Source organism: Cavia porcellus, unplaced genomic scaffold, assembly GCF_034190915.1.
Source record: "Cavia porcellus strain 051 isolate PalLab524CR breed Dunkin Hartley unplaced genomic scaffold, mCavPor4.1 scaffold_31, whole genome shotgun sequence".
NCBI lineage: Eukaryota > Metazoa > Chordata > Mammalia > Rodentia > Caviidae > Cavia > Cavia porcellus.
This window is the reverse complement of record NW_026947514.1, coordinates 43,083,552-43,104,870: the sequence shown is the minus strand read 5'-3', so window position 1 is coordinate 43,104,870 and position 21,319 is coordinate 43,083,552. Positions and strand designations below refer to the sequence as shown.

General features: G+C 37.9%; 1 protein-coding gene across 2 annotated transcripts in view; it reads left to right on the top strand.

Moving 5' to 3' along the window:
* The window catches only part of Exoc5 (exocyst complex component 5), a 67,536-nt gene that overhangs the window by 8,082 nt on the left and 38,135 nt on the right, over positions 1-21,319 (top strand). For both annotated transcript variants that reach the window (XM_063241541.1, XM_063241542.1), the window contains exons 2-5: positions 14,506-14,600; positions 15,357-15,504; positions 17,515-17,709; positions 21,052-21,116. In XM_063241541.1, the coding sequence (XP_063097611.1) occupies positions 14,506-14,600; positions 15,357-15,504; positions 17,515-17,709; positions 21,052-21,116 (503 nt within the window). The remainder of the gene's footprint in view (positions 1-14,505; positions 14,601-15,356; positions 15,505-17,514; positions 17,710-21,051; positions 21,117-21,319) is intronic.

Sequence of the window (21,319 nt, the reverse complement as noted above, 5' to 3'; positions counted from 1 at the left end):
TTCTGCTGGCAGCACAAGTAAGGCAAGTGTATGTGTGTGGTGTTAGGGAATGAACCCAGGGCCTCAGTCATGCTAGGCAAGTGTTCTGCCACTGAGCTGCCTCTCCAGCCTCAGAGTGCTTTCTTGAAGGGAGATCTGGAATCTGATAATGAGAGTCAGTTGCCCCTGCCCAAGATGTGGGCACTCAATGTGACCATGGAGCCCATAGTTAACAGTTTAATGGGATTTTTAACTATGTCCTGGAGAAAAAGTACTCAACCTCTGTGGTTGATGAAGACCTCTTGCACTACAGACCTTAGAGCTGCAGGGGTAGCATGCAAAAATATGAAATCATGATAAGCAAGGCCATTTCTGCTTTTACTCCTGTTCTGGACTTACGTATTTTTCTTGTTGGTGACATGATATTTAAAGGTTTTTAATTCAGAATGTATACTGAATAGTGCTGCATCTTTAAGAATATTATTTCTGAACTACTGATTCAGCTGTGTCTTCAATGTAGATGTAGTTTTATTGTGTTAAAGACTATTATTTATCTTCTTTGTTCTGTTTTTGAGAGTGAGGTATTGAAGTCTATTATTGGAGAACTGTCTGTTTAGTATTGTCTACGGCCCATATAGTTTCATGGAGTCTCATTAAGTGCTTAAATGTTTGTTTTTTTTTTCTGTATTAAAATTTTATTGGTATGTTGTGTCTGTTGTTGTTGCTTGCAACTTTTTAAATTTGAATTCTGTCTTGAAAACTGTTTTAGTGTAATCCCTGAATTAGTCAGTGTTTATTAAACAATTATAATACAAAATACACAAATACATAAGAATTTACATGATTGGCTTACAGTGGCCATCCATACAATTGGATGTGGAAAAGTGCAGAGATTCTGTCTAAATAGTGGAGACTGAAGGATTCAGTTGAAGGTCTGGAGCTCACTGCAGTGTCCTGTGTGAGTCTGTATTAGGAGCCCACTGCATCTGCAATAGAAAGCTCTTGAAGAATCTGCACTAAAAGCTGTGCTGGAAGCCAGAGGATGACATCTAAGATGAAAGTGAAGACTAGAGATCCTCCAAACAAACAAGCAGGGCCAAGGATTTAGCTCAGCGGCACAAGTGCCTGCCTAGCATGCACGAGGTCATGAGTTCAATCCCTGGTACCAAAAAAAAAAAAGAAACAAGCAGATCTGTCCTCCTTCATTTCCCTTTTATACCATCCAGGAGATAAGTTGCCCTAGAGTGGGTGTGGAATTGTTAAACTGATTAAGTTCAGCTTCTTACTCAAGTTGATACTATCAACCAACCTTCACAGTTCCCCTTTCTCTTTTGGGTTACTGTTTGTGTGGAATATTATGCCTCATCCTTTCATTTCAGTCTATTTGTGGCCTTGGATTTAAAGTGTATGTCTTGTAGGCAACATATTTTGTGATACCTTCTATCAATCTCTGTAGTTTGAAATACTTATATTGAGTTATGATAGAGAGGAACTTGTATCATTTTGCTGCTTTATTTATGCAGTACAGCCTTTTTTTTCATTTCTTGCATTGGTCTTTTGTGTTATAAGTTTTTTTGTGCTGAAGTAGATTTCTTATTTTCTTTGCAGTGTATTCTGTAGCATTTTCTTTGATTATCATGGGGAGGATTATATTTAATATATCAAGTTATTGCACTCTAAATTGAATTTATACCAACCTGACTTCAGTAATTTATGAAACTGCTTCATTCTCCAACATTTTGCTGTTAATATCACAAAATTACATTATATGTTGTATGGCCTATAACATAAGCTGAAATACATTGGTCTCATACACAAAGAAAATACAGACTTTGAAGCAAAGTCACAATAGTCTAGCTTTAAGACTAATATTTTTAACATTACTCTTAGGAAAATGTGGTTACATTAATAGATCTTAAAATTGCCTGTTTACCATTAAGATGTTTAGTTTGTTGTAAGGCTTTCTGTGACTGTCTAGTGTGAATACAGCTTTGGTTTATAGAGGAATATCTTAATTTCTCCCTCATTTTTGATTGATGATTTTGGTGGATATAGGATTCTTGGTTAACAGTGTATCCTTTTAGCATTTTGAATTTCCTAGCCTCTAAAGTTTCTGATCAGAAACTTGCTGATAATCTTACAGAGCAGTGGTGAACCTATGGGACACATGCCGCAGCTGAGTGTTTGTATCACTTACTGTTCTAGAGTATCCTTATATATGACAAGTCATTTCTTTCATGATGCTTTGTATTTGAAAAGTTTGATTATAATGTATTTTTGTTGTTGTTTTCAGTAGTGGGAATTGAACATAGAGCTTTCACACTGAGCTGTATCTCCAGCCTTTTTGTTATTTTGACACAGCATCACGCTAAGTTGCCCACATTGGACCCCAACTTTTGATCCTCCTGTCTCACCATCCCAGAGTGCTGGGAAGACAAGGTTGTGCCACACACTGAATTTATGTGTTTTAATAATGGAGTTCTTTGATTTCATCTTATCTATAGTTCATTGATCTTTTGGAGTGATAATATTGTGTGTCTTTTTCAGATTTTAGGAGCCTTCAGCTGCTTCAAGTACTCCTTTGACTCTTTTCCTGTCTTCTTAAGGAACTTCCACACTGTGTATACAGGCCTGTCTGTGTCCCACAGGTCTTTTTGGCTCTGTTTACTTTTCTTTTGTTCTCACTGTCAGTAATTTGCATTGCACTCTGCATTTCTTGATTCATTCTTCTGTTTGCTTAAATCTGCCTTTGAATTTTCTTAATGAATTTTTAATTCTCAGTTGTATTTTTTAGTTACAGAATTTGGTTTCCTTTACATTTTTAAAAATCTATTCATAGTTCCATTTATTTATTTTCTTGACTTTTCTCTAAATATCTCATTGCTTTTAGCATCTTAAAGACAGTTATGAAGTCTTTGACAATTGTTTAAGTCTTTAACTTGTACATCTGTCATCACAGCTTTCTCAAAAACAGTTATGTTTTGTTTGTTCTGTTCCCTCTTGGCTCTTCAAGGCCTTATTTTCCTGTTTCCTTTGTGGAGAACTGTACATTTAAATCTAATAATCTGGCAACTTCGGGAATAAGATTTTTTTCCCTTCTGGAGGGTTTGCTGGTCTTGCGTATATTTTTGTTGTTGTTGTAGTTAATATACATTAACATACGCTTGTGATACATGATTATATTCATTATAGATAGTTGGTACATGCACATAACACTTCTTAATTCTTTTTGTGTTTCCTGCCCCTCTTCCCAAGATATAAGTAAATTAAAGAACATAGTGAAAGATAGATAAAAGGAAACCACAAGGTATATCTATTAAGTATTTTTAATTGTAGGCTGTCAGGATCAGCCTGCATATATCTTTAAGGTCTTTCCTAACTCTGTGTCTTTCCCCTGATGTGTCTGTCACTTTATAATTTTCATTCTGTGTAGTTGCTTTTGATTGTCTTATCTTTTTAACACCTGTCTTTTGAAGGGAGAGAAAGAGAAAACTGTAGAAGAAAATAAGAAAAAATAGGTTGTCAGCTTTATAAATCCTCTGAAAATCACTTCATCTGAGGGAAGGGTCATACAAAGATATAGATGCAACAACAACTGCCCCCGGCATTACCTCAGTAATCAGAAGCAAAAACAGGTAATTTAAATTAGCAGTCACCAATTGCAGCTTTAGATTCCTGATATTTAGAGAACAAAAAGTCTTTTTCCTCATCCTGGTTACTACAAGCTGTGTGTGCAGGTTATTATTGGAATAAGTACACAGGTATGTACCACAGGGCTGAAGCGGGGAGGCCTGGTAACTATGCCTAGAAATCAGTTTGGCAGAAATTAACCACATTTCACTGTCCAGGCCTTCCCTTGGGAAGTTACAAGCCTTTAGCAAAATATCTCAGCATTCCAAAATAATTCCAGATTCTTGCAGTGTAATTGTTACCTAGGTCGGAAGATAATTTTTGTTTTGTTTTCTGCCCCACCATCTTCCCAGAATGATCTTGCTAATAAAGTTTCTCTTTGCTTTTAAAGTTTCAAAGATGCATAGCCATGCCCATTTGTTTGTGTATTGTCTATGATTGCATTAAGAGAGGTTGTCTGCATTCCTAAAGTATTTGCTATCTAGCCCTTTAGGAAAAAAAGTTAATCTGTGCTTTATATATTGTTTATATCTTTATATGAGGGTGGCACTAGTTTTTTTTTTTTAATTTTATTTTGCAAGTGGTAAAATACAACAGAACAAGACAGAATAAAGCCAACTAAGATCGTACAGTGAAATTGGTACAGAACTTCACAGCAGGTGACCGGGATAACAGTAATAGGTATCACAGTATATTTCATTATCTTTATAATAGTTGTTCTTTCAATCACATATATAAAAATGAGATGAAATACAGAACATTATAGAACTTATCAAAACAGAATATTGAATAGAGCAGTACCATTAATCAGAATAGAGCAAAACAGTAATAAAAATATTTGCCTTCAAAGAGATAGAAGGAAGTCCCCCTTATTTGCTATGGTCAACCTCCCAGGAGATGCTCAGATTTCTGGTTCCCATTTGCTAAGGGGGGGGGGGGGGACAAGGGAAGGGGGGAAGGCTGGTTGTTGGGTTTCACAGCGTCCTAAGTTCCAACATGGCGCAGATCTCAGGAGCTGCTGCTGGTTCTCCCCCTGGAAGAGGCGCAGTCTGCCAGACCACCGCCACTTACCAGGGAGGGGATGTGCTTGCTTGGCTTCCCAGTGTCCTAAGTTCCAACATGGACTAGTTTTTGCCATCACATTTGATTAACTGTCTTGATTAGATAGAGGCAGTGCCAGAGACTTTTACTTGGGTTTCCTCACTGTAATATCTCTTATGCTATAATAACAAAGACTTGGTGTTGAAGTAGAATCAGCTAATAAATGTGTGTGTTATGCTGTACACTTGTATAGTGGGAAAATGGTAGCTAGGTGCACTCGACATTTTGGACCAAAGGAGTGCTTGACTGTGACTTATTACTTAGTCCCCATGTAACCTCACCCTGACAATGTCCAAAATACTTTGATTTGTCAAATACTAATCTCAGCTGTGGCCCTGAATCTAGCATACCTCAAAATATTTAAGTATTCTCCATTGTCTAGTGTATTACAATAAATGATTGGAGCTTTCAGAAGAAGGAATAGTGCTTGATTCAAATATACTAAAATTGAAAGAAGGAATAAAGTCATCATTATTGTGCATATATTTGTCAGTGTATTGCAGAATTTTGCCTTTTGGTAATCTGGCCTTTTCTTCAGTCAGTAACTGGGAATGTATCATGTAACATCCTATGACATTTTGGTACATGCTCTGCACATTATTTCTTGACCCTGTCTGCACTTTTTCTTCTTTTACTCATTGTTTTGTCATGCTGACTTCTTACTATTTTGCTTATATCTACATATGGACTGTTTCTCTTCCTGATGGCTTCTTTTTTAGCTACATATAAGTCATTGCTCAAAATATATTTTCCTAGAAGAGACTTTCCTCATCATTTCTATCAAAAATAATCCCAGTTTTATCCATTATTTCGTATCTGTTTTAGTTCTCTTTATGGTTCTTACGGCTTCCTCATTTTTCTGCTCATTTGTTTGTCATTTTCCTCCACTAGATCAGAGGAACAAATTTTTCCTCCTTATCTGTTTCCTGGGATTTAGAATACTCTCTAGTATGTAGTAGACTATTTATAGCACAAAGGCATAAGAGAATTGAAAGTATTTTCATGTAAAAATGCTTGCTTTTACTATAATGTTTGATTTATCAGTTATTTTGGTTTATCATTTAATAAATCCAATACGTTAAAATTGATGAACAGTATAGCATACTTAATTGAAAACTATAATAGCAAATAAAATTAATAACATAACTTGGATTAAGTATGTATACAAAAAATTATTCTCTCCTCCAAAAAAAGGGGGGAAAGAATAATTAATATGTGAGTTACTTAACAGAAGTAGTGCAGATTACGTTCTACAGGTAATTCAGTTTCATTAAAGAAAAAGCTTGATTTTTTACCTGTAGTTAAGAGTTGGGTCTTTGGAATCATCATGGTAAGTCTGTGATTTTGGATTAAGTAACCTTTTTATACCACTTAATTTCACAAATTTAAAATAATATTAATAGAACCTACCTCATATACTTATTGCTTATCATAGTATTGAGTGCAGTAAAGTATATGAAGCTGTAAGTACATGTCCAGCCATAGTAACCACTTCCTCATTTATGTGCTGGTAAGATTTTTAAAAATTTTTAGTAGCTTAGTGTCTTAGTTCTTAGTAGCTCTAAACATAAATTCTTTTATCCTTAATATTTTATATGTGCAAATTAAGGATTTTTAAACATACATGAACCTTTGACCTCCATAGAAGTAAAGTACATTAGAGATAGGTTCATCTAAACTAAGATGTATTGGCTAAGTGTGACCGGAGCCGCGGGAGACAGGAGGCCAGACTCGAGCAGGATCAGCTCTCAAAGTTTATTGCGTACAGCGAACCGGACCTAACAAGGTCCGCCACCCTCAACGTTGGTTCCTCTTCTGCCCGTTAGGGGCAGGGACAGTCTCTTATAAGGGAAAACAGCATCCAATCATAGCAAAGCAAGCCCAGCAAGCTAATAGGCTAGCGTCATCGGTAGCTGGGCAGACGTGGCAATTTGGCGGGCTTGTTCGGGCCGGGAAGAACCCGGAAGCAGGAAATGGGCGCCATCTTAAGGGACCGGTCAGGCGGCTCCCCACATCTCCCCCTTTTTTATTTATTTGAAAATGTGATGTCATGTGGGTCCCTCTAGGGTGTTTATAATTTTGTTATACACCTTGGAGCGGGTCTACTTTGTAGGCCGAGGCATGAGAGAATGTAGAGGTCTATACCCTGCTGTGCATCACCTCGTTTTGTGCATATCCCCCCGGTAGGACCATGCTCAGGGTGAGTGGTTCATTTTTTTGCAGGGCCAGGCATATATGAACCGAACCTGGATGCATATAGACATTCATTCATGCCTTCCCCCCAACCTTTGAGGCGGATGGCACTGCAGTACCCTTGGTCTCGCATCTCAATGCCAATAATTTGGCTCCAGGAGGGACCCCTGGCCTTAAAGGCCATATATATCTGAGTGGAGCCTATCTTAGGTTGACCGGGAGGACGTCTCCCGTCTTACCCGTCATTGGCTTGCCCACTCAGCTTTTATAACTGATGTTCTGCGACATGAAGGAGATATGCGGCGGCCTGTCGACCCGATGGGCCGCCCGCTGCCATTTGCATGGCTGCCATAGCCGTGACCTTGACCTGTTGCTGGGTTTGCATAAGGCGGTCTAACAAGCATTTGATAACCACAAGCCCTACTAGGATAGCCATGGCAATTAGGATCCAAAAAGAGGTAATCGTGGGACAGAAGGAAGAGAAATGGAGGGTCGACCGGAGTTAAGCGGGTGGGTCATAATCAAGGACTGTTTGATTGATGGTGTAAATCCTGGGTGAGGCGGGTGAGGCCGCCGAAAAAGGTGCCAATGTGGGCGGGTGGTGCCAAGGACCCCAAAGATATTGTGGTGGTTCTGTGGAATCTGAGCATATCACAGGGGTGATTAATAGGAACCCACAGAATAGAAAAAACTCCAAACCAGACATTTTAGTTTGTAGATGGTCTCGGGCGCTGAGCGTCGGTCCCAGAAGGGTCGAGTTGACTTGTGTCCGCGGGCTTATCCTCCTGTGCTTTATCAGGAACTGGTGGGGAGTTTACTGCTCGCGTCAATCTTTCCGGGACCCACAGCGGCTCGCGACCTGGTTCCTGTGGGAAGACACAAACCGCACCTCGGGTCCAGCTAACCACTGGATCCGGGCCCATCCATTGTCCTGTAAGGACATCTTTCCATCTAACCAGCCCTTTGTCGGTTGGGGACGGATTGCTATGTTCCATGGCAGGGGAATGATTATTGTGGTTTAAATTGAGAAAATTTATGGTAAAGAGTGCAAATGATATTCTTCCTTTGGGCGTTAGGCCGTGGCATATCCCCTCTTTTTGCTTTTGTAAGACACCCTTGAGTGTCCGATGTGCCCGTTCAATGATGCCTTGTCCTTGAGGGTTATATGGAATGCCATGCTTAAGGACAACATCCATTTGTTGACAGAATGTTACAACAGTTTTGCTGGTGTAAGCAGGACCATTGTCTGTTTTTAATATATTGGGCTTTCCCCAAGCAGCCCAGGCTGCAAGACAATGATTAATAGCATGGGTGGCCCTTTCTCCAGGTTCTGCCGAAGCAAACATAACCTGAGAAGCGGTGTCAACCGAAACATGTACATATTTGAGTTTTCCGAATTCTGGGATGTGTGTAACATCCATTTGCCAAATATGATTGGGGCGCAGTCCTCTCGGGTTAACACCAATAGATTGTTGAGGTGAAGAGATCACACAGGCCGGACAATGTTGTACTATGTCTCGTGCTTGTGCTCTCGTGATGTTGAAGCGCGCCACAAGGGTGCGGGCATTAACATGGAACTGAGAGTGGAATTTTTGGGCCGATTCTAGAGGACTGGGAAAGGTGAAGATCCATACTGGGCGCGTGGCCAAGTCCGCCAAGGCATTACCTTCCGCCAAGGGTCCAGGTAGGTTAGTGTGAGCTCTGATATGTGAAATGAACATTTTTTAGATTGTACCCGTGAAATCTGAATCAATCACACCTGGGATAATCGTAAGGCCTCTGAGCGCCACTGAAGATCTCCCCAATAGAAGTCCGACCGTATCTGGTGGGAGAGGGTTAGGTAGGGAGGTTTCAACTATTTGTACTCCCATCTCAGGTGTTAATAGGAGGTCGGAGGTGGCACTGAGGTCCAGCCCTGCTGAACCTGGGGTTGCCCGCCGCAAGGGACTTGGGGTGTTTGTGGTTGCTGGGGCTGGAGCTGAAGGAAGGTTTGGGCCAGAGGGGACCCCGCCTGCAGGAGGGGCCCCCGATGGCCGTTTTTTGACTGATTGTCTGAGCGTCCCGAAAGCCTGTGACTATCTTTATCAAACACTGAGCGGCACTCAACTGCCGAATGATTGCCTTTTCGGCATCTTGGACATAATCCAGGGCCAAGAGCTCCTCCTTGCCTAATCTGTCTATTAGGACAATTACGTTTGACGTGTCCTGTTTGGCCACAGCCAAAACAAGAGGTGTTGTTCTTACTTTTATTGCCCTTTGCCGGGGGCTTGCCTCCGTTGGCGGCGCCTTGAAGGGCAGCGACCATGGCGGCGGCGAGCCCGTGATTAGTTACCGGGCCACCCAATTCACGGCACAGGCGTGTCCACTCTTCTAAGGACCTATTTTTGTTAGTTCTTAGGACATCACGGCACTCCTTAGTGCACTGTTCAAAAATCAATTGTTTTATGAGAGGGTGAGCCGCCTCAGCATCTGGAAAAATCCTGTTAGCGGCCTCAAGCATGCGGGCCACAAAGTCTGAAAATGGCTCTCCCTGCCCTTGTATAATTTTTGTAAGGTGACCCGTATGTTCTCCCTTTCCAGCCAGCCGTCTCCAGGCCTGGAGGCCACAGCGGCTAATTTGTTCATAAACCTGGCGAGGGTATTGAGTTTGATCTTCCTCAAAGGCTCCTCACCCTAATAGCATATCCCTGTTCCACTCTCTCTGGTTATTTTCCCTGTTGGCTGCCGCCTGCTCTACACAGAATTCCTCATTCCAGGACTTCCAATCTAAATATTGTCCGGGGGAGAGGCAGGCGCGTGCCAGCTGGGTCCAATCTCCAGGAGTTAAAAGCAGACCTGCCAATGCCTCTAAAAGCGCCATGGTAAATGGCGCATTGGGCCCATAAGCTGAAACTGCGTCCTTGATAGCTTTAAGTTGTTTAATTTCTAAGGGCTCATAATATCCTCCTCCTCCCCTGCCTCCTACTTGTACCGGGAATGCATGGAGACCGGAACACTCAAAGGGAAGCCGCGACCATACCCTCTGGTGGAAGGAACGTCCTCCCTCCCCAGATGGGGGCGCAGAAGGCAACCCAGGAAGTGGCTCTCCCTCTAACCAGGGCGGTGCCATAGGTTGTGGGCGCCCTCTGGCGGCCACGGGTGGAGGTGGCAGCCCAGGGAGCAACTCTTTTTCTGGCCACAGCGGTGCAGTGGGGCCTGGCGCCCTGAAGGGGGTGATCGTGGGTCGCGAACTTGCCAAAGGGCGGAAGGGCTTAAGCTCCTCCCGTAAGGCGGAGTAGCTCGAGCAGGGTGGTGTTTGCTTCCCCTTTTTATCTTCCCGAGCCCTGAATTCCTCTTTAAGCTGTGCAGGAGGGTCCTGTTTAGCGAAGACAACCTCCTCTTCTGAACCTTCCGAATCAGAATCAGAATTAGAGCCCTGAGGGTCCTCCGGAGACCCACAATCGGCAGTGGCTCCGGGCTCCTCTGAGCATTCCGATCGAGCTTTATCAAAAGCCTGTCGGGCTGTATGAAGTCCGGGGATCTGCTCATCCGTTAGGCAAGCTCTAATCATCTCCCATAGGGGTAGAACCATAGGGTCTAAGAGACCCCTCTCCTGGGCACATCTAAGGTCTCCTCCCAGCTTTTCCCACGATGGGAGAGTTAGTGAGCCCGTGGGCCAAAACCAGGGGGCAATATCATTGATATGGTCCAGGAACCTCGAGAAGGTGACCCGGTTCATGTAGATGCCTCGGGTCCGCAGTAAGACCCTTAGGGAATCGGCAAGGGGCTTGCAAGCAGCGTTGCCCATATTAGCGAAGCGAAAGCAAAACAGATGCAAAGGGAAAAAAGAAAAAAAAAATTAAAAAACCGGCGTCCACTCGTGTGGCACTCAAAATCTGTTAGGTGCGTCCACCCAACCCAGGTGATCCAGTACTCACCTGTCCCGGGAACCGCTGTATCTCACGTAGCTGATCAGGGTGAAGAGAAGAGGCGCTCAGGGCCTTCCGTTGTTATTGGGCCAGGTTCTCCGTCGTACCGCAGGCGACAGCAATCGCACCTCCCGGCCGGCCGAAGAGGCACGTCGCTGAGCCTTTTTTCCCCGTACGGGCCACCAGATGACCGGAGCCGCGGGAGACAGGAGGCCAGACTCGAGCAGGATCAGCTCTCAAAGTTTATTGCATACAGCGAACCGGACCTAACAAGGTCCGCCACCCTCAACGTTGGTTCCTCTTCTGCCCGTTAGGGGCAGGGACAGTCTCTTATAAGGGAAAACAGCATCCAATCATAGCAAAGCAAGCCCAGCAAGCTAATAGGCTAGCGTCATCGGTAGCTGGGCAGACGTGGCAATTTGGCGGGCTTGTTCAGGCCGGGAAGAACCCGGAAGCAGGAAATGGGCGCCATCTTAGGGGACCGGTCAGGCGGCTCCCCACATAAGTGAGTTCATTGTACTTTAGGTGTCAAATTTTTCACTTTGGGTGAATATCTAATTCATCCTTTGGACTTAATTTTCTATCATGTGTGTGCTTATAGATAAATAGAATTTTATTTTAAAAATAGCTTGCAATCTTGTTAATATGTTACTCCTTGATTGTACCAGATAGCTGTCTTATAAAGGAAGTCTTAGGAAATAAATTAGATTAGTAGGACTACTTTTTTTTTTTTTGGTACCAGAGATCAAACTCATACCGCACACTTGGAAGGCAGGCGCTTATGCCGCTGAACTAAATCCCCAGGTAGTACTACTATTATTTGACCGCTGTGAAAGTCTTTTGTGGTAAAATGTAGAAGCCTTTAAAATGTTTTTAATGCCTATTTATATGTTGTTTTATGGTCTTTTCTGGTTGATGCTTGCACATCTAGTGATGAGTGATATTAATAATCATAAGGGCAATATGGTTTTAATAAAGTGGTTTAAACTTGTTTATCAGTTGTCTGGTAAAATTACTGTACTGGTTTGTGTGATTGATTTCCCATAAATTACTATTTGTTAACATAGGTAGAAAATTTAACAGGGTAAATCAATGATATGCCCTCATGTGACAGTTTTACTTTTTTAGCTTTATTATTTATCCTTACCTAATTTTAAGCATAAAGAGCTACTTGTAGTGGAGTGACTTAGCAGTAGTAGAACAAAGTGTTTTAAATCTTAGGTTTACAATAATCTATGTTTTCTTAGGAAATATGTGACATCATAAAGTGGGGGATAAAGTAGAAACTTCTGTCTTACTGAAACTAGCAAATGAGGAAATGCATGTGAATTAGTTATCAACATTATTTTTCTCGTGGTTTTCCCATCTGATGATTCTTATTCTAATATTTCTCCTCTCCTTACCACCCTTACCACATCAGACAGGTGAGCTATTTCAGTTTGTGATGTGATGATGATAAGGAGGTCAGCATTATCATCTGTAATCATAATCACTGTCCCTTTCTGGATTCTGTATTTCCATATGTAGTTCTGTATCTTTCAGTTTCTCTAACAGGTTAAGCTCTGGCTTCCTGTTCTTTAGCAGTCAGGAAAGCATCCTTTCATTTTTGTCTGACTGATTTTTCTTCTTCAGACCTCAGCTTAAACATCACTTCTTTAGAAACTTTGCATGTCATGCCACCCTTCTTGGCCAGTCTTCCATCCTTCCTCATGTGCCAGTCACCTCTTTCTCTGTTACATTCTGTTAACAGCATCCAGAACTTTTGTTACCATCACACTTATGACCATTTTAATTAGTTATTTCTGTGATACTTGTTTATTTAATAACCCTATTTGGAAGACCATTTCCATGAGGCCTTGCAGGTAACCTTGTTGAGTGTACTTTTGTATTGTTAGCGCTCATTATGGTGTCCAGAATATAGTAGGTGCTCAGTAAACATTAATTCAACATTTGAATTAATGAATAATTCATTTCGATACCCTTAACTGCCCTGTTAATAAACAGTTGCTCAGTGTTGATAATGAACTTTGCACACATTTTAAATTTTATGTAATTATCACATTCTTTGTATTTCTTTTTCCTATTGGTCTGTGAGTTTCTTGAGGGTGTAGTCTGTTTTATACATCTTTTTATTCCAAAGCCTAACACATTTGGCACTGGAAAATTTTTGGTTCAGTGCATGCTTACCAATGAAAAATTATTTTTAAAGTATAATTAACAAATGGGAAAATTTTATACATACAAAAATTCAAATTGGAATCACTAGGAAATGCTCCCGTCTTTTACATACTATGTTGGCAGCAAAGAACTTTGTGGTGCTTGCCTGAAAGAGGTGGTATGGATAGTGTATGCACTAGTGTGGAATAGCCCAAAATATTTGCTGTCAATGAATAGTAAACATTCAGCTTTTTATTGTTTTTGATTGGGCCTTCTACTCGAAAATCCTTTTTAAAGAATTACTATGTTTTTCTGAGACAATTTAATATCCTGCCTTATTGCGGTATTGTATGTCAGCATTTTTTTCTCATTTCATTAAAGTCATTTTACATGACTTTAATAGGAATATAGTTTTCAACCTGTAATAGTTGCCATAATTTCATCCTGTAATTCCTAATAGGAATATAGTTTTCATCCTGTAATAGTCTGCCATAATTTGTTCATCATGGTTTTGTTGAATAAGTAAATAATGGTACAGTATTACGTATAATGTACAATGAACACTTTTGATTAGTTCCTTTCTTGTCACTGGGACAAAGTACAGGACCTGACACCTGAAATCTAGAGAGGTTTATGTAGCTCACAGTTTCCAGTGAGGTCAGTCCAAATTCAGTAGGCTCCGAGGCCCAAAAGGTGTGGTGGCAGAGCCCAGCAAATACCTACTAGTCCTATGGCAGGCAGAGAAGAAAGAGCATGAAGGAGCTGGAATAAGAGGATACCCTTCCACGTCATGCTTCCCATTGACCACCTCCTACCTGAGTCTACCTCATGGCAGCACATGCAGCTACTGAAGTCATCAGTGAACCCACTGATAAGTACTGTATGGGCCTCACTGATCCAGTCACCCCCAAATATATAAGACTTCTGGGAAATATTTTAGATGTAAACCATAGCAACTGTACAAAAGTTTTGGTGTTCATATGTGCTTTTCCTTTAGAATGCAAAAAGTAGAATTACTGGGTTAAAGAGTCTAAGCATTTGTAATAAGGTTGATGTTACAGAATACTGACCAGTTGTCCTCCAAAAAGGTTTTACCTGTTGACATTTCTAACAATAATGATAGTGCACATTTCAGTTTAGCTTTTCCTGCATTGCATAATTTAAAAAACACTTCTCAGTTTATGAGGTTAAAAAAAGTGATAATTGAACTTATTAAAGCTAGCAAGGCTGTACATTTCTACAGGGGGACATTTGTATTCATCAATTGCATGTTTGTGTCTTTTGCTTTTATTCTGTTGGGTTTTTCTAACAAGTCATAAATACTGTTCTGATATTTTAATTCCTGTTTTTCATTAAGCATTTTATGGGGTTTATAATCTGATAGAAACCTTATACATTTTAATAATCCAGACATTCAAATAATTAGTAACTTAATTCCATTTTTAGTATTAACATAATAGAATCTGTTTTATATTTGTAATTTGTATTGTTTTCTTCTGTGGAACTTTGTTAAGGCACATTTGTTTTTGTAAACTAGGAACCTTTTGTGGCAGATGAGTATATTGAACGTCTTGTTTGGAGAACCCCAGGAGGAGGTTCTAGAGGTGGACCTGAAGGTTTTGATCCTAAAAGGTAAAATAAAAATGTGTTGTTTTTCAAACCCCCAGCTATTATACTAAAAATTTGTGTTTTTGTAGCTCTCACTAGTATTGGGATTCCTTTCCAAATTCATGTAAGGGGATTTTAACTAACAGTTGGTTAAAAATATATATATATATATAACTAAGGTGAGCGGGGCACCCAAAGTTTGGGGCACCCAAATTTTTTTTTCTCTTCTATTCCATTTATTTTAGAGAAGCACTTTAGTTGGTATGCATTTTATTGAGAATAGAAATTTAGTATTTTCTCCAATCAAATTTGAAAGGGTTAGTTATACTTTTGAAATAAAAACATGTTAAATGTGTACTTCTAAATATAATAGCCAGAAATTGGAGGAATAAGCAGTGATCACTAACATGCACAATATTCTTTTTATATTGCACATGTATCTTCTTGCTTGTTCAAAAAGCTATAAAATGCATTTCTGTTCTGGCGGCTTAATGGGCATTCTGGGTGAGTTTTTCATTTACCTCAGAAATGATCCATTGAGAAGTCAAGAAATACTGGCCAAAAATCCATTTAATGGCTTTTTTGAAAGCTGTGTGACTTGGGCAAAGTGAAGAATAAGTTGTGACATTACAGAAAGACTTGGGAAATTTGTAACAAAATACTGTAGAGAAAATTTATACGCTCTTCCCTACCACAAAGAACTGTTATTAAGGCCTTCCTTATTGGTGAATTGGTTAGTACCTTTTAGATTGCTATATAATCTAATTTTCTTCTATTAAGATTATTAGAAGAATTCATAAATCATATTCAAGAACTCCAGTTAATGGATGAAAGGATTCAAAGAAAAGTAGAGAAATTAGAGCAACAATGTCAGAAGGAAGCCAAGGAATTTGCCAAGAAGGTACAAGAACTTCAGAAAAGCAATCAGGTAAACATTTACCTAACCAGAGAATAGTTTATATTCATTTTCTTTACTTTTTTCCAGCTGTAAGCTCTTTAAGAGAGTCAGTTCCAATTACAGTAAATATTGAGGTTTTTCTCTACTTTTTTGATCCCGTGGAATAAATGAATTATTATCCTGTTGTCTTTGCATTGGCTTGTTATTGAGTATTGGTTTGGCAATCACAAAACTGCCTTATCAAGATGAGATGGTATCATGTTTAGCATGGCCCTTGTTTCTCTTCTAGTAATGTAAACTTTTATGAATAGTCTGTAATAGACGAGCTCTTAGGCTCTATTAGATTTGATGTTCAGATGGTATTTGCATTATTTTAATCCTACAAAGTAATAGCAGACCTTGATCAAATTTTTCCTTGGAGAAACCTGATCTTGGAAATTTACAAAAGTCGTGAAGTATTTGCCTCAGTAAGAATTCAAGAATAACGTCAGGAGAGTGGATACAGAACTCTTTCTCAGCCCATTTTGGAGTAAAACCAAACCACTAGTCTGACCCTAGCTTTGTAGTTACTCTTAAACCCTAGAATTAATTTGCAATTGCTGGAAACACTTTTGCAGGCTGACCTAATCTGGAATGTGATCACTCTAAGTCATTGGTGGTGAATTACAGCACTCTCTTGGCAGGATGTTTGTATTATTGAAAACTCTAAAAGGTTAGCCACCCCCTCTCATCTAAGTGTCATTCACAGAACATTGTTGAGTTTTGCTGCCTCCTAGGGGCTATTTGTTCTTCAGCCTATGGTTAGTAAACTGATTCCCCCCCCCCCTTTGAAATTAGGAAAGTTTTACTGGAAATAAGAAGAGCTCTTGGATTTCTAGGAGGAGTCCTGAATAGAGTTGGCCCCGCAAACTGATTTCTGCTAAAATTTATTTAGATTCCTTCCCTTAAATGTATGTGACTGTTAGAAAAAATTTCATTATGAAAATCAGTAATTTCACATAAGGAATGTATTTTTAGTAGTTAAGGTAACAGTTTTCAAATATTCTGAATGAAGCTTTCCTCTGCAAATAAAAATAGTATTATAGTCACATGAACATACTCTGGTGCAGTCTGCCTGAGTCTGAGATACAGCTCTGCCACTTATTAGCTGCATATACTCAAGTAGTTGAACCTCTTCATCTCAAATTTTCATCTGTAAATTGAATGGTTGTGGATTAAGTAATACATGTAATATACTTGTACTAGTTTCTACCACAGAGAAATTCTTCAATAAATGCTTGTAGCTTTTTCTTTTCAGTTGAAGGTTAGAACGGAAACACCATACTTATCTAACCACAGGATAGTTGTGTGTACCCAGGGAGAAGGGAAGAATATTCTAAGGAGTATGCTTTTATCTTAGAATCCTTGCTGCAATCTTACTGATTTTCAAAACTAGAAAGAGCAACTTTACCATATATGATATTAGTAATTTTTAAATATTTAAAATAAATGTGATATACATATATATATATATATATATAGTTTTCTGATAGTGTTTTGCTGCATAGTTCAGGGTGGTTTCTGAAACTCATTGTGTAGCTTGACTCCCAATCCTTCTGCCTCAGCCTCCCGAGTGTGTGATTATCGCATATGCTACCTTGGCCAACCAAATATTGTGTAACAGGTACTTTTGTTAAACAGAATGAATAATAAGAACATTTACTATATATTGATTAACATATATTCATGATAAATGTGGTTTTAATAAAGGTATAAAAGGTTACAACTTGGTTAAAAGATCTTCAGATCATATCATCTTAATAAGCTGGAATTACTTTTGTGGATCTCATATGTATTTCTAAACTATCTTTAATTAAAATAGAGTACTGATGAGATTGGTAGTTTGGTTTAGTTGGCTTGATTTTCGTGGTGCTGGAGATTAAACATAGGACCTTACATATGCTAGTCAAAAACTATAGACTTATATTTTGCTAATATATTTATGATGTGTGTTAACTTCCCTGTTTAATTATATTTTATGCATGTCCACATTTTTTCTAGGTTGCCTTTCAACATTTCCAAGAATTAGATGAGCACATTAGCTATGTAGCTACCAAAGTTTGTCACCTTGGAGACCAGTTGGAAGGGGTAAACACACCTAGACAACGGGCAGTGGAAGCTCAGAAATTGATGAAATACTTTAATGAGTTTCTAGATGGAGAATTGAAATCTGAAGTTTTCACAAATTCTGAAAAGGTAAGTACCATCAGAGGTTAAAAACTAATTACCACATTAATAACAATGACAGTTATGAGCTGCAGTTAATACTTTATAGGCAGACTTAAAGCTGAGTAGTTAATTTATAAAAAATTGTTATTTTAAAATATAACTTAATACAGCTGCTTATAGATTGCTGATGATATATTGATAATCAAATTATTAATTAGTTTGCTTAGCATTTTTGTTTATAAAGTTACATATGGTTTAGAAATGCTGAGGTTGACTATATTGATAAGTATTTCTTTGTCATAATTGACTTCTAAGTTAATGGCATTTCTAGTCATTATAAAACATTGAGTAGTGAGTAGAATGATTTGACCTAAATTGTTCACAAGTGGAAGTATGTCTTTCTCTAAAGGAATTCAGTGCTTCTAGATTTTTACTACTTGAATAAAAATCTCTTACAAAGAATTAAGCAATTTGAATCAAGGAATTGCTTATGTCAAATCCCTTTCATAGTACTGTTTACTTAACTGTGGTCTAAGGCTACATGGTAGTGATTGTTCTGCATCTTGATAATTTAGATGCTTTTCTTCTCCCAAGGGAAAGTGTATCAAAATGCATGAAAAAAAGATATTCATACTTATTGTAAATTTGTCCACTTGTTCTCTGATGTCTTCAAAATTATCCCAGATTTGCTCCATAGAATGTCAATAAAAACTAAATATTAGGGAAGTTCATTTTAATTTGAATTAAGCAATGCATTTGTGTATGTGTGTGTGTGAATGCTAATCTCTAGGGTCAGTGAATTTATAATTTCTAGTGAGCTTTGAAAAATAGTGTATATGTATAGACAGTTCCTTTAAAGAGAAGATAGTATTTTCAAGAATTGAGTTTAATTGTATTTACAGTGTAAAGTAACAGATAAAATTAACATTGAGAAAAATGCGATACAGAAGAATTTATAAAATACTTGCTTTCAACATACATTTATGTGGCCTTTATATGTAAGACATATAGGGGCTTAACACTGAACTGTGCTAAAGGATAGCTTATGGAATTTTTAAAAAGTTTTCTAAATATAAACATACATTTATCATATTATGAGGTACAGTATTTTAACATAAGAAGACCTTACCTATAAAAAACCTGATACTTGGATTGTTTCAGATTGTATCTGTTGGATTGTATACTGTATTTATGCTATTATAAAGTAAATGCAGTTATCTTACCAATGTGACTTAACCTGTTTATTTGATTCCAACTTAGAGTAGCGATTTAGATTTTAAAGAAAAATAATTTTTTAGATGGACTAAAATACTTATTTCCTGTATGATTCATATTATTTACATGTTCATAGATTAAACTTTTTTAATTATCAGGTAATTATGTAGTTTTTTGTGTTACTGCTATTTCTTTAATGTGTAGGTTTTAAGTAAAAGAAAACAATGTATATTTTTGCAGGTTTATTCACTTGGTTACTCTGCTGTCTGTAATTTTGGAGGGGTAACTACAGACCCACATATTTAATTTCTCTTTTCCTTCTTTATGTCATGCTATTTTTGAATCCCTTTTTCTCTTATTGCCTTTCTTCCTTACTTTCTTATACTTTATTCTTCCTTTCTCAGTTTCCTTTGTTTTCTCTTTTCTCTATACAAGTTTTGGATTAGGGATTGCTAATCAAGAATCATCATTTTTGTCCTAGTACTATCACAATTAATTGTAATTAAGAACTTTTAATATGGTATTAAGTTGCTAATTACCAGATAAACTTCTGGCTGTCTCATTTTCTGAATTCTGGGCTGGCTGCCACCCCAGTGGAAAGAAAAGAAGAATCATTTGTGTAGTTAAGGGAGATATATGGCTGTGGGATGAGTTAACATTAGATAAGGTACAAGCACATCATACTCCTTTTCTTCCTTGCCCCTAGTTTTTTTTTTTTTTTTTTTTTTTTAATCATTAATTCTCAGAATGTTTTTTCTTGAAGAAAACTTTTTTTACATTTATTTCTGTTCTTGCCTGTGTGTTGCTGTTTTCTGTTTAGAATGGTAGCTTGTTCTTAGAGGTAATGCTTGTTGACTGTGTATCTTTTGAAACTATTTAGGTGGTTTCACAACTCAGCCTAAGAACAGATATAAACATTGTTAGATTGTGATTTGGGCACTTTTTGTATTTATTGTTGTGATATATTTAATGTAACTTTGTAGTTTAAAAACTTTTTACAAAATAATTAGCTTTGAGAATTCAATAAAGCATTATTTACTGCTATATTACTTACTACATTAAGCAAAGTTGGCAAATAGCAAATTTCTATCTCTTAAAAGAGTGAACTAATGAAAACATAGAGCCAGCTGTTTGCCAGATATGTTCTTTGTGAAGGCAGAGTTGATACAGAGAATGGTGGAATTTGTCTGTAAAACTAAATAGTCTATGAATTATACTGTGATGAAATATGTGTGCTCACATACAGATAGAGGAACTGCTTGGCAACTGAGAGTGATAGTGGCCTACTGAATAAGAAAGAGATAATTGAAGTAAAAATATGCTATGTTTGCTATTGTTTCGAGTTAGAAGTAGCAACAGGTCCTTGTGTAACCCACAAGTGCTTGCAAGCACACATATGAATAATTAAAATAATTTAAAGTACACTCTCAGCTCTTTGTGTTTATAAAATTTTCTTTTTTGATGTAAGTTATTATTTTTGATGTGAGTCATTATAAAAGCAGCCATTAAAATTGCATCACATTAAATGTTTAGTACAACATTGAAATTTAAAGAAAAAGTGAACATTACATAACTCCTTTACTCTATTGGGTAAACACAAATATCTTCTTTTAAAAAATTTTAGACTTGTTACCTAAGTCTTTTTTCCTGCAACTTGAAAAAGTATACACATTTCTATATTATATTTCACTCAGATTTCACGTTAAATTTTAGCTTTGCCTTTAGAACAGGTTTTATAAATTTACATGGTTATTAAATGACAGGCATTTTGTTACATTACTCATTAGCTTAAAGCACTTATATGCCACAATGTGTTCTGAGTCATCTTCATAAATCTTATCCTTTTGTCGTTCATGAACTCAGAAGGAATTTTTACTTGCTTTCAGCGAATAATTTTAATTTCTCCAGAGTAAACTTGAATTCCAGATTTCTTTGGGATGGAATTGTAGCATCAAAAAAATCATAAAAGCTTTCATACTAGAAAGACAAATATTTGGGTTTTGACTCACAATAGTAATGCCCAAATATTTTTCTCGCTCACAAGGTTTTATTCCAGGTTTTTAAAGAAAATTGTTTGTGGGAGAGGCTGTATGTATTTTCAAATGTGCATGTGTAAGAGTTTTTTAATTATTGCTTTTATCTATTTTTTAATAGATAAAGGAGGCAGCAGACATCATTCAGAAGTTGCACCTAATTGCCCAGGAATTACCTTTTGATAGGCAAGTTTATTTTTCACGAGTTAATTTGGGAATATTTATAGAATAAAATTGCACATTTTCTCTTTATTTTTCTTTGCCCATTAAGTCAACTAAAATTTGAGTGCTTTTTTTGTATAAGATACATTATAGTGTAGTTTATTAAAAAAATAGCCTATTATTAATATGTAAACATAACAGTGCATCCTGAAATTTTAATCCTTGTT